Raw genomic sequence first — 14,154 nt, 5'->3', positions numbered from 1 at the left:
GTCAACTGCCGCTGCCTGAGACACCTGGTGACGTTTGTTAAAAGAACTTGCAAGCTAAAATAAACTTCCAACTTCAGTTCAACCTGGGGAGAAAAAGCAGCATGCCAACCCCCCACCCCCCATTTTAAAAAAATAGGATTGAACAAGTGTACTATGTCCAATTACTTATAGCTATAGTGATTTTTAAAAAAAAAGGGAAAAAAAGAAAAGGAACAATGGACACACTATCGAAGTATTGATGTAAAACAAAACCACTTCTAGACCATACTATCCATGGGTTCCATTATTGGTAGATCATCAGGACACCTAAATAGTGACACGTGCTCCTTTAAACTAAAACTCCATTGGACTATGTCCCAAATGACTTTTATTCTCCAAACTCAAATGAATACAGTTGAGTGTTATAGGGAGTATCACCTGAAAGCATCACGTTTAATAAACCTCTAAAAGTAGGAAACATATAAAAGATATGAAAATAAGTTTTAGAGTAAGTGTAGTATTCATTTTTTTAAATATTTAGAAGAAAATGTTCTCTTTCTATAAAAGAAGTGTTATATCTACTTCTCATTCTCCCAGGTATTTATTTTCCTCAGGTTTCTCTGAACACCTCCGAAGTGACTCAGATGGCTGGCTTCCCGGATAGCACGTCACTGCAGTGGGCAGCCTGCACTCCAGGAAAGTTCTTTTGCAACAAGTGCAGGGGAGTCATTAGTATGAATGTCCCAGCTCAAAGGCTGAAAGGAAATGAACTGCATGAATTGATTTGAACTGTTAAATAAGAAATGGTCTGGGGATTATTGACAGGTAGAAATAAGAGGAAAATTTTATTAAGAGATAACGAATCAAAACACAGGAGGTGAGATCAGTTTATCGCAGTGCTTAAATCAATTCCTCAATGTAAAGTTAATTATTTGAGAAAACCCATCAATTTCTCAGCATCTACTTAATATCAAACAACAAATGTCTACTGAAAGGCTGCTATATAATATACCAAGGGCTATGAAAATATATGTGCAAAAATTGCCTACTGCTCTATCTATATATAAACAAAATGAATATACAATTACAAGAAATGACTTTTGAAACAAAATTATTACACATCAAGGTAGGAAAAAGAAAGGATACATATTAAAATGTTGCCTTTGGGTGTATGGGTCCATCCTTCCTTCCTCCCTCCCTCCCATCCTTTTTTCTTAGTTACATTTTCTAAACTGAACACAATAAACACATTTTATTACTATTATAAAGAGAAAAAATTAAAACGTATTTTACAAAGAAACAGCAACCTACTGTGATAGGCAGAATAATTGCCCTCCAAAGATGTCCACATCCTAATCTCTGAAATCTATGAATATGTTACCTTAATGGCAAAAGGGATTTTGCAGATGTAATTAGGTTAAAGATCTTGACCTAATGGGGAGATTATCCAAAGTGAGTCCAATGTAATCACGAGGGTCTTTACAGTGAGTAGATAGGAGGGTCAGAGTCAGAGAGACTTGACGATATATGCTGCTGGCTTTGAAAATGAAGGGAAGGAATGCAGGTGGCCTTGAGAAGCTGGCCAAGGAAAGGGATTCTCCCTAGAACCTCCAGGTGGCCTTGAGAAGCTGGCCAAGGAAAGGGATTTTCCCTAGAACCTCCAGAAGGAGTGCAGCTCTGTGGAAACTTCAGTTTTAGTACATGAAGAAACATTTTAGTCTTCTGACTTCCAGAACTGCAGGATGATGAATTTATGCCATTTTAAACCACCAAGTTTGTGGTAATTTGACATAGCAGCAATAGAAAATGAAGACAGCCGTCTAAGGATACAAACTGATGTTGGCTAAGCACCAATTGAGAGTCAAGGACCATGAATGCTAAAGAACAGATATGGATATGCAAGGAACATTTCATAGTTATCGGGGAAAACAATCAGTCTTGGTAGAAGAAGTGGGGGCTTATGCAGAGAAGGACTGGGAAATTGGTATGGAACAGTGGGGTGAGATCAGACTGTGAATTTAATCATTTAAATTAAGCCCAGTTTAACTTCAGAGCTGGGGAGAATCTGGTTTTTGAAACATAGTTACCATATTGATATGTTATTCAAGTTAATTCATTTACTCTCAATGCGTTTACTAACAAATGCCTAAGTTTTAAGAGAATGAATTTTATTGTATTTTTTTAAGCTTGAATATCAGTCCCTCATCTATAATATGCAGGTACTAAAGTAGAGAATATTGAGGACCCTCCCAACCTACCATTCTAGAAGTTCTTGAATAATGGTAGTTCATATATTGTAACTATCATTCAGAACATTCGATTAAGTAAAATATCACATTCCCTAATGATGCTGGACAAGTTAGTGCAGTTTTTACTTCTCATTAAAATACAAAAAATTAAAATAAAAATACTACAGGAATGTTGCAGAAATTATTGATGGCCCCAACACTATAGCCATGATTATTTTTGCAAATTATTTTTGGTCTTATGTTCACGCAAATGAAGAATCAAGGATTTTTTTTTTTCCTTTTAAACCTCTCAATAAGAATTTTTATTTTGGTGTATAGTTTTTAGAATTATAATTTTAACAGTTGAGTAACAAATTTATTAAATTATAATTTAAATAACTATATCATTATTTAACATTTTCATGCTATTATTTATTATTATGAAAAATGCTTCAGTAAATGTTTTCAAGCAAAATTTTTCCTCCTTTTACATCTAGGGTCAGCAAACTTTTTCTATAAAGGGTTGGATAAGTAAATATTTTATGCTCTGTGGGCCATATGTTCTTTGTTACAACTACTCAACTATTCCAATAAAATTTTATTTATGAACACTGATATTTACATTTCATATAATGTTCATATGTCATAAAATATTCTTTTGATTTTTTTTAACCACTGAAAAAGATAAAAAAAAAACCATTCTTGGTTTGCAAACTGTATAAAAATATGTGGTGGGCCTGATAGACCTGCTGGCTGTGGTTTGCAGATCTGTATTAGATTATTTCTTTACAATAAATGTCTCAGAATGGACTAACTGAGTTAAATATTACATTGTTGAAGCTTAATATTATTTCCAAATTATGTTTTGGAAAGATTAAATAATTTTTCTTTTTTGCTTCACATGGAAATCCTTTGGCCTTTCCCCACCCATTCAAGGGAGTAACATGGCACGTGAAACAGCTCTATGAAAGGCAATCGGCACGTGGGCCCAGCTCTATCACTGACTGGCCAGACAAGTCATGCAATGCCTTTGGCGCACATCTGTCGAAGGAAGTAACTGCACTAGCTCTCTAGAAAGGCTTAAACACTCTGAAGTTCTGTCTTTCCAATTAACTCACTGCTTCAGTTTTTTCCTTTTACTAATGGGTAAAGTACCACAGGTAAAAATGTGGGAAAGAAATCATGTTAGAGGGAAGGCAAACATACACAGTAAGAGTTGCTTTCACTAAGAAAATCAAAATGTTAAAAGTATTACAAGAGGTGAAAATAAAAATGTACATCAAATAACAACATGCAAAATATTAGAGAATAAAACCATACATTCGGTCTTCATGAAAAACAAATTTATTTAAAAAAGAAAAAAAGCACCACCAAATATTTTAACTGGAAACAACCAAAATGTCCATCACAGTAGAATAGTGTATATTCATACAATGAAATACTACATAGTGACAACATGAATATTTCTTATAGATTATAAACTAAAGAGAACAGATACAAGAGAATACACATCATATAATTCCATTTATATGAAGTTCAAGAAGAGGCAAGATCACCTGTCCAAAAAAACCTGTGACTTTTAGAAGATTATTTTTGGAAGGGGTTGTTGACTGGAAGAAGGCACCACAGAGCCTTTTGAGCACTGGGAATGTTCTATATCTTGATCCAGATGGTAATTACACAGGTATATACATATATCAGAATTCATCGAATGTACACTTAAGATTTGTGCAAGTTCTGAATGTATGTTATACCTCAAAAAGATTTTCAAAAAGTAAACAGAATTCAAAAATTTTAAAAGAGAAACAGCACAAGTGTGTCATACAAAACAAATCTATTTAGTGATCACAGGTGAGAACATTAGAATTTACACAAAAAGAGCCTGAAATTAAAACTTTGTTTTATTGTTCATTTAAAACAGTCTTCAGGGAGTATGCATGTCTACACCATTCATGTGTGATTTCTCTAACCCTATCCTTTTCAATCCTTTAAAAAAAAAAAAACTAGTTAAATGACCCAAAATCAGTAATCTTGAAGCAAAAAAGAAATCACTGAGGTGAGATGCAGTTTCTAGGATGTATATTAAAGGAAGACTTTCACTTGCTTTGGTCTGGGGGCAGGAGCTGGCTCCAGGAGTCTAGGGGCTATCAGCTGAAAAAACTCAAATAGACATATAAAAAACAAAGATGCAAGTCCTTGGTAGCAGAAACACCAAAAAAGGCAGCAACACTCCCAAGATCCCAGAAGAATGAGGATAGAATAGAATTCTGCTGACTTGAAAGGAAAGAAGGAAGAGTCACCAGCCTCACTGCGCTGATCAAGGCACTTTAGTCAAAGGCGGGTCATGCCCCAGCTGGACACAGGCAGCAGTTACCCAGCAAATGACATCACTAGGGAAGTTTGCATGATCCTCCTGCTGGTGGGGTTACCTCACAGGCCAATCACAGACTGCAGTGTGAGAGGTAACCATGAAAGAAGCAAGGGAGAAATTTCCATCATAGAAGCATCCTGGGGGATCAGCAAACCTACTATGATATTAAAACTGTCCATTCTTTATTACTAAAGCATATAATTTTGAAAATATAAAACATAATCGTAAAGTTTAAAAATTTGAAAAAGAGAAAATAATCACCCATAATGTCCCTACAATAATTCAACACTAATAGCATTTTGCTGTATTTATATTGACTTCTAATTGTTTTCCCTGTACATATTATTTTCACATACTTTATTCATTCATTCAAGTAAATGTTTTTGAGAGCTTATTTTGAGCCAAGCATTTTGCTGTACACCAAGGACGAAATAATCATTTTATTCTAATCATCTTTTTTTTTTATTAGTAAATCAAAAACTTTTCCATTACCAAATTGAAATCATAAGCCTAATTTGTCTAACTTTTTATTTAATACACATGCAGAAAAGTGCACAAATTGTTGGAGTATAATACAAAGAATTATCACTAAGTAAACACATCCATGAAACCACACTCAGGTCAAAAAGTAGACTACCAGCAACTTGCTCAAAGTTATTTGTTGAATCAGTGAACAAATGAAATTCAGACTTAAAGTAAAAATTATTTTTAAATGTTTCTAAAGTATCACTAAAAGTTCCTTTATCTAAATCTCTTAGGCTAGGTCAATTTAAGACTGTCAGCTTTTAGCATTGTTAATACTTCTAAGTTTCATTAATTACATAGTCCCACATTTGTCTAATTCACCTTTAATGAAGTAGTTAAGTTGCTACTAATTTAAATGTTATATCCAACTTAAAATCTATCCGTAACACAAAATGCTCATCTTAATATACATTCAGAATAACTTATGTATTTTTTTCCCTCAAAATTGATGGGCTGTTTTATGGCAGGCACCCTTAAAAGGAAATTTATATATAATGCCACTGTCGCCAAATGTGCCAAATGCAACAGCTAAAGCCACTCTAAGAACTTAGTATGCTCAAGCACAAACATATAATTTGAAAGTATTTTTATTCATAAATTATATTTTTATATCATGTAATCGGATATGTCATTCAACCCTAAATTATCCTGTACAATCAACTTATTTTCTTTTACTTGTCAGCAAATATAACCAAGATAAAATTAAAAATTTAGAAATTAGTTAAGCTGTTCCCTGGCCTAAACAAGGCACCCACATACATTCATTCCCCTAGTGTTTATTTTAAGAACATCACGTCTGGCAGTACACTATCCTTAACAATTACACTACTGTCCCAGATATCATGAAGCACTCCTTAATCTGTTGAGATTCCAGCTATAGTTCTGTTTTGGTCACTCTCCTCCCAAGGCATCACTAATCACGACTCAGCTATAGCTGGTTTGGTCACTCTCCTCAGGGCATCACTAATCTCTTATCAGCACGCAAGGACTAGTGTTCACCAGCAGCACTTACCAATTAACACCTGACCACTCTTCATAGCGGATCCTCCTGGCAGCAGGCCGTGGACCACAAGCCTCTCTCCACCGCCCTGCTTCCCAGTTCTTCTCCAGCTCCACTTGGTCTGATGGATGATCCCAATCAGCACTTCCAGAAGCTTAAGTTGCTCTTTGGCTTTGGTGACAGTTAGCCTTTTGGGGTTCACATAAACATTCACATCTTTGTACCTCTGCTGGACAACGACTCCTGTTTTCTGATTGGACTGATGCTTTAGAATGGAGACTGGCCCACTGTCATCGCTATTTTTTTTATTACAGCGCTTGGGTAAAAGTCTTTTACTTTTTAAAATTTTGGTAAACTGCTTGAGTTTGGGTTCATACTTTTTTCTTTCTTTGTAATCATCCTCTTCAATAATGATCTCATTTTCACTGAACCTGACATGGTTCACAACAGTTGTCTCAGGAAGGAGGCTTTCTTCTTCATCCTCACTCAGTTCCAAATAAAACAGCTCTCCATTTTTCTGCACGCTGTCCAGCCACTCAGGTTCAAGGTCACTATGAAAAAAAAAAATGATAATCTGAATAGCAGCCAAAGAAAAGAAAAACAGTTATGTCTTTCTGGTATGATGGTGAGGGTGGGGGCAAGGTGCAGGGAGGTGGGAGGCGTAAAAGTTCTATTTTTTTTTTAATTTCAGAGAAACATTACCCTTTCCATGAATAAAAATCTTTGCTGAAAACAACCAGTTTATAATCATAGTTAATAACAATCACTTCTATAGCCTATAATTTCTATAAAACCCATTTTTATAAATAATTGTAGTAGGAAAAGTAAACCACATATTACATAATTCATCATGTGACTGTAAAAAAAAACTTTTAACTAGGAAGTAGGCCATTGAAAAACAAAATTACTCCTATCAAAATAACTGAAACAGCATTAAAAAACAAAAATACTCATCTTAAGGTAACAAACCTAATGACAAACTCTGTTTAATGTTATGAACAGTTTACCTTTCAAACCGCTGTTATTTAAAGCAAAACTGTTATGTGGAAAACTGACATTGGGAGAAAGTCTTTCCAGAAATATGAGCTGTAGTACCCTGGCAGGAAAGGATATAATCTGTGTTCTAATCATTCAGCTAGATAGACAGTTCGGTTTTCCACAGTGTTTGCTAGCAACTCTGGTTCTTTTAACTTAAAAGGCTCTTTCTAAACACTGTGAAAATTAATCCAAAAAATGCACTATTACTCAACTCTGAAACTAACTACTGCCCTGATTTGTGGTAATTAATATAGAATTTTCAACTGTATATGGATGGTGAAAAATGGCATAAGTAGCCCCAAATAGCAAAACTAGTATTTCTTGGCATTTATGGGTTCCTAGTGTGTGGCATCACATTTGGCGCTTAGCACCACTTACTGAAGATTATTAATCACATATCAGTTGTTTCAACCATCCTTATCTGTACCCACAGAAATCTGTTTTTAATAACTGCAGCTCTACTCTGAAGAGTCTAAGTAACTGTGTCTCTGCCATAAAAATTTTAGATAACAATGTACTGTAATTTGAAATGGCACATTGTAAATATCATGATTACACAATTACTTATGAATATATATATCAATTTAAGCAATAAATGAAATTTATTTGCTTTTAATCTAAAATGTTGCACTTTTAATCTGGTATATTATTTACATTAGAGATATGTGACCCCAAAGAAATATTTCCCTCCTTTGCTAAATAAAGACAGTTCATCTTCATCTCTAAAATTTGAATGTAAAAACACTTTTTGGTTATGATTTAAAGAACCATGGCGGGCGGGGGGAAGGGGAGAGACAGGGGGTAGTATTCAATCGTAGAGCAAATAAATAGTACCAAGCACTGTAGTAAATACTAGAATTACAATGACGAAAACATGAGTTCCTTCCCTTGTCCAGTGTAGAAGAGAAACTGAGAAAGAATCCATGACAGTACACTCAGTAAGTACTAGAGAAAGGTCACCTAGCTTAGCCTGGAGTGAGGGTGAGGTCAAGGGAGACCTTCTGGTAGATGAGTCCCTAGAAGTGCTTGTTAAAAGAATAAGTGTGTAGGGGGCCCTGGGTGCTGAAGGAGAAGAGGAGATTATTCCAAAACGAAGTAACAGCATAGGCAAAGCCCTGAGTGGACAATTAAAACTAGTTGAAGTTACAAGATAATTTGTGAGGTGGTGAGGGACAGAAGAAGTAGTTAAGTCCTAATTTTGCAAGGCCTTTTGGACCACGGCAAAGATTCTGGATTGTGTATTGTAGGTAAGAGGGTATCGATGAAGAGTTTAGGTTTACATATCAGAAATCTTTGGACAGACCCACTTTGACAAGGAAATGGAGGAAGGACAAGATTGAGTTGGACAAGATTCATGAAAAGAGACCAGTTAGGGGGCTGTTTCAGTTGTCTAGGCAGAGATGATAACAAAGGCAATGGTAGAAGAAATGGAAAGTATAAAAAACGTGAGAAATGCTTGAAAGTCACCAGGACTCTGAGGTTGATTAGATGAGAGGATGACAGAGAGGAAAGGATTACTGTTGAGTAGATTTCTAGTTGATGACTGTATTTTCATATAGCCTTTATGTATGCGCATTCATTCTACATAAATGGGAACATAATACCACACGTGTCATCTTTCCTTCCTACCTCTCACTGACACAGACGATGTTAAAAATACATGTTCTTTGAATCATAAAAACATATAGGGTTATTTTGTCATTGTTTTTAAAAAGTGGAGTGTGTGTGTGCGTGCACATGCACGTGCGTATCTTAATCATTTATCACTTAACAGTACAATTTAGAAACCTGTAATGATGGATGGTCCTTATGGGGGATGTAACACATTGGGTCATTCACCTACTGATAAGCTTTGTGTTGTTTTTTTGGCCCTTATGGACAAATACTGTAACTCTTTACATGCATATGCATACATAGATCTTTACCCAAAAGACTATACCAATTCACATGTCTACCAGCAATGAATGAGATCCATTTTCTTAACCACTAGATCTTAAATAATACTTCACTTTAGGAGGAAGAATTTTTAAAAAAAAGGAGATAAGAGACAAGAACAAAGACATGAAATGAACATTACTCTGCAAAGGAAGGCGATATGTATAGTAAAAAAAAAAAAAACCGAGAAGTCACGAAGATCTTGGTTCAAATTCTGTTCTATTGAGATTTTTACCTTTCCAAGCTTTAGTTTTCCTCTTTTAGAAAACAGATTGTATCTACCTCATGGGGCTGTTAGCAGTAAATAAAATAATGCACGTGGCATGGTTAAGTGTCAACTAAATGTCATTTCCCTTCCTCTTGCCCTACAGAGTAAAAACTAAAGAGAAACTCACACCTTTATTACATACAGATCTTGTACTTCTGTACTTTTCCAACCCCTGGCAATAAACGGAGGTGACTTCTATTTGCTCGGTTCCTGCCTTAGTGCTGGTGACACAGAAACAAAACTAGATGCTGCCATTAAGGCTCCCACAGTTTAGTATTCCTGGAAGGTTCCTCATTCTAGCTCCACATCACTGGTTCCTACTTAGATAAGCATCAAGGGCAGAACATGCTAGGTATGAGAATGGGTTGATATTTCAGTAATGTTATGCATTGGATGCCTGTGTTCCCCAAAATGTGCACATTGAAACCTTAACACCCAATGTGATGGTATTAGGAGGTGAGGCCTTTCAGAAGTAATTAGGATTAGATGGAGTCATGAGGGTGCAGCCCTCACAAATGGCATTAGTGCTCTCATAAGAGTCACAAGTAAACTTGCTTGTCCTCTCTGCCGCATGAGGACATGATGAGAAGTCAGTAGTCTGCAGCCTGGAAGAGGGCCCTCACCAGAAGCTGACCTTGCTGGTACCCTGATCTTGGACTTCCAGCCTCCAGAACTGTAAGAAATAAATTTCTGTTGTGTATAAGCCACTCAATCTATGCTATTTTTTTTTTTTAATATAGCCCAGTCTTAGCTAAGACAAGTAGGAATACCAGTGGCTTATAAGAGGAAGAACATCAAATATGAGATCAGAAAGGCTAGGGACAGATCTAAAAGAGCTTTAAAAATCATCCTAAGGAATCTGGGATTTATTTGGGAGGCCACCAAGCTTTTGAGTAGAGTAGAAAAATTATTTAGTAGACTTTTTTTTTTTTTTCCAGAGCAGTTATGGGTTCACAGCAAAACTGAGTGAAAGGTATAGAGCTTCCCCATATACTCCTTGCCCCTCAACATGCACAGCCTCCTCCATTATCAACACACACCACATCTCACAGTGCTTATGAGAAAGGAGAGCAGGAAGTCACCAGGACTGGAGACTTACTAGACCTGAACACATGACTAAGGAGAAAGCAAAGTTAGTAAATGAGATGGGTGAACTAGAAGAGAAACAGGTAAATAATGAATTCTCTTCAAATATGCTGAGCTGGAAGTAGAGACAGATGGTAGCAGAGAATTGCCATTTCTCATCATAAACTTAGTTACATACTATTTGCCTTTTTAATCTATATAACTTAAGGGAAATTAAAAGTCAAAAGATGTCAGGGTTCAGAGTAGGAGAGGAAAAATAGAACTATCATAAATTGGATGTTAATAAAGGGGATCATGACTTTGAAATATTTTGATTCTTCAAGTAGTACATTCCCATGTTAAAACCCCAGAAAAAGATAAATTTTGGTGTGTTCTTTAATGGAATACTGTTCAGGAAAAAAATAAAAAAAGGAATGAACTACATATAGGTGACATAATGGATGAGTCTCAAAATAATTACTCTTGAGTAAAAGGTAAAAAAAAGAGTACATACTGTGTGATTCCATTTTTATAAAACTCTACAAAATACAAACTCATCTCTAGTGACACCGTCTAAGTGATTGTAAGGAATGAGGGGGCAGGAGTAGTCTTAAGGAGGCACTTGGGGAAACTTGGATGAGATGCATATGTTCATTATCTTGATAGATGTATACACTTAAGAAATTGCACACGTTAAATGTGTGTAAAGGACATATTTCTCCAAACATTTTATTTTCAGTGGAAATTTATTAGCTTTTTACAGCTAAATTCTTTTAAAAGTCTTCCTCTTTCTCTCCATCAGTCAAGGTTTTAAAAGTAACAACAACAGAAAATTCACTTTGAAAAATCAAAAAGCTAAGTCATAAAATTGAGAACTCTGGCCAGCATAAACTAACCAAGGTTGCTTCGCTAAGTCGGACAATTGTAAACCAAAACAAAAAAACATAGCTTATTGCAAGTACATGCATGATTTCTGTTATTTCAGTACTGAAACTAGTTACTGGTTCCCTTAATCCAACCCATCCATCTCTGAAATTTCCCCAGGACTTGCCAATGTGCCAGGTTAAGATATACTGCACTAATTTAGTTTTCCTCTTACATATGTCTTAAATAAACCTATTAAAAGTACTTCACCAGAATGTACTTAAAGTAATTTTACCTCAAAAATGATAAACTTATTCTGTATTGACGATCACATGAAGATCAAATCAGTTTTCAGTTGCAAAGCACATTTAAAACAGTAATTTCCAGAAAGAATATGCAGATGATTAACTAGAAGCCTGAAAGTTCAGAATACTGTATGTAAATAAATAACATAAATCCCTTAATAACCTTCATGTAAGTGATGAAAGACAGTAGACAATTCATATCTCTTAGCTTTGACAAAAAAGATTAGGTTCACATCTCTATGCTTTTGATCAAAGAGTGGTTTGTCCAAGCCAGGAAGGCCACTTCTTGCACTGGTGACTGCAGCTTAAAGAGGAACCTAATACCATAAGGAAGGAAAAGAAGCCTACATGGTCAGGCCAGCAAATCAACTCTCACGTCCTACGCACCATGAAGGGAGAGTCATAAAATCTGAATCTTGGCAGCACTCGAAAGATAGACCAGCAAAACATTTTATAATAGGGATTTACTGTACTTTAGTCTTAGGAGAATAAAGACACTGGAGTGATTAGTGAATGGCATAGCAAGCTTAACAACCATTTAAAAAAAAAAACCCAAAATTTAATATATATACACATGTATTCTGAATTACAAAGTATTTTGAAGTAATGAGTTCTAACACAAGGTCCTCAGATAGCTTGTTTTCTAGGAAACAGGGCTAGCTCATTTGTCTTCATTCCACCAAAATCAGGGCATCCCATTTGAAATCAGGTCTCCTAAAATCCTACACTGACAACACCCAGCTGTATGACCATCAGCAAATTACAGATTCTCTCTGGGTTAAAAGTCTGTGATTTTAAGATATAGAGAAACCAAAAATTTTAGTCCCACGCTGTCTATGGTTTAAGCAATAGCAAGACCATATGAGTTCCACGTAATCTATACTTCCTTCCAGCAGCTTCTCTTGATAACCATGAATGTTGTAATTATTTTTTAAATGACCATAGCAGATTATGCAGAACGTGATATTCTTAAATTTGTTCATGTCTTCAATATAATCTGTCCTCATTAAGCCTCTAGAGCATATTGAGCAGCCATTAATGATAGTTTCCCCCCCATGCTTTTAAAGATGATAAAAATGTTTTATATACCTATAGGTGAAAATAATTGCAAATAACTGTTACTCTTAAATACACGTTAAATATTTGTAACTGTTATTCCTAAATATACATAAAATATCCTAAAACTGACTATATATGGCAGTTCACTATGGGGTTGGTTGATACTTTGGTACCTGAACCTTTTCACTGTTAGTCATTTTAAATTACCATTAACTTTTCCAAAAAGTTCGTTCTATAACACTAAGGGATACATTCCTTTAAAACTGAAGTAGCACTGGGTACTGTGAATCAAACTAACTTTGTCATTATTATTAAGGATTTAAAAAGTGAAAAATCATACTTAGATATTCAGTATTCCAAAAATTACATTACCGCATAAAATAGAAAACATGAAAACCATGAGGATGTATAGAAAAATATAACAGAAATACTCAGAAAATACTAGGAGAGGTTGTTCTCCATAGTGAAACTATGAGTGGATTTTCTTTATTTATCTATTGATTTTTAACAGGGAAAAAAAATCTCCTTTAAATAGTAGGCCTATAAAACCTGTAGGGTGTCCCTTCAGGGTAAGTCACAAAGATCATGGTGCTAAAGAAGGCACTACGACTCATCACACAACCGAAACATGGCGCAAATAAATCCCACTTACTATAGTAAATCAAACACTCAATCCCCAAAATGCCAACACTCTTGCAATCCCCCCGGCCCACGTGTACACTCTCTGCATTGAAGGGAAGGATTTAATTGTTCCTCCTCAAGAAGCTTACTCATAATCGCTACTCGCAGACGAATATGAACCCGAGTCGCTGACATGATCTTCAAGATCACAGTCCTCATCTCCTTCCTGTGAAGAGAGGTCTCCAAGGAGCTCCTTGGGAAGCTGACGCGAACCGCACAAAGCCGAAGACGCCATCATCAGGGCTGCAGCAACTCCAAGTACGGTAATTCAAACCTCCCAGCCACTGCCTGCCGGGGCCGCCATGTTGCCTCTGCGGGAGAAGGGGCAGAGGGCACGTGACCACTGATCCTTAGCTGCTATTGGTGGCAGCTCGAGTTGCCAGGGAGACGGAGAAGCGTCCCCCGAAGAAAGAGGAAGATGGAAAGGAGCCAGCGAGCTGAAATTTCTAGGAGGGCGCGTCGGAGGAATGGAAGTAGAAAAACTTCGCTGCTTACGCTCTCGTAAGCGCACTCCTTTGGAGCAGCGTAACTTCTAAAAACAGGCAGAGACCCACTGAGTTTTCTCCCTTTTTTCTTCTAATCTGCACTTTATTTCTACGCCGAACAGCTGTCCAAAGCTTCAGAGGCGCTCAGCTTGGTTTTAACTTGAGGTAAAGAAATCTACCCTCTACCTTTCCTCTGGCATTTGCATCTAAGCAGGGAATGGAAGCTTTTAAGCAATACTCTCTAGATGTTAATGTAACATCGTTTCTTTGTTTTTCTTCTTGTTTCGCATTTGCAAACATTTTTACCGTTCTCCCAAGCAGATATTGTAGAGCGGTGCTTCAGATAGGTGG

General features: G+C 36.1%; 1 protein-coding gene across 3 annotated transcripts in view; it reads right to left on the bottom strand.

Annotated features, from left to right (window-relative positions):
- Positions 1-13,674, bottom strand: part of INTU (inturned planar cell polarity protein) — a 52,124-nt gene extending 38,450 nt beyond the window's left edge. For 2 of the 3 annotated variants that reach the window (XM_006917758.3, XM_015593948.2), the window contains exons 1-2: positions 13,408-13,673; positions 6,116-6,654 (exon numbers count right to left, since the gene is read on the bottom strand). In XM_006917758.3, the coding sequence (XP_006917820.1) occupies positions 6,116-6,654; positions 13,408-13,556 (688 nt within the window). In that variant the 5' untranslated portion in view covers positions 13,557-13,673. Of the gene's footprint in view, positions 1-6,115; positions 6,655-13,407 lie in introns of all 3 variants that reach the window. The other variant, XM_015593947.2, reaches the window with a different exon arrangement.
- Positions 13,675-14,154: the final 480 nt, after the last annotated feature.

This window comes from Pteropus alecto, unplaced genomic scaffold, assembly GCF_000325575.1.
Source record: "Pteropus alecto unplaced genomic scaffold, ASM32557v1 scaffold17, whole genome shotgun sequence".
In the NCBI taxonomy this organism is placed as follows: domain Eukaryota; kingdom Metazoa; phylum Chordata; class Mammalia; order Chiroptera; family Pteropodidae; genus Pteropus; species Pteropus alecto.
Note: the sequence above shows the minus strand (reverse complement) of the source record. Positions and strands in the feature narration are given on the sequence as shown.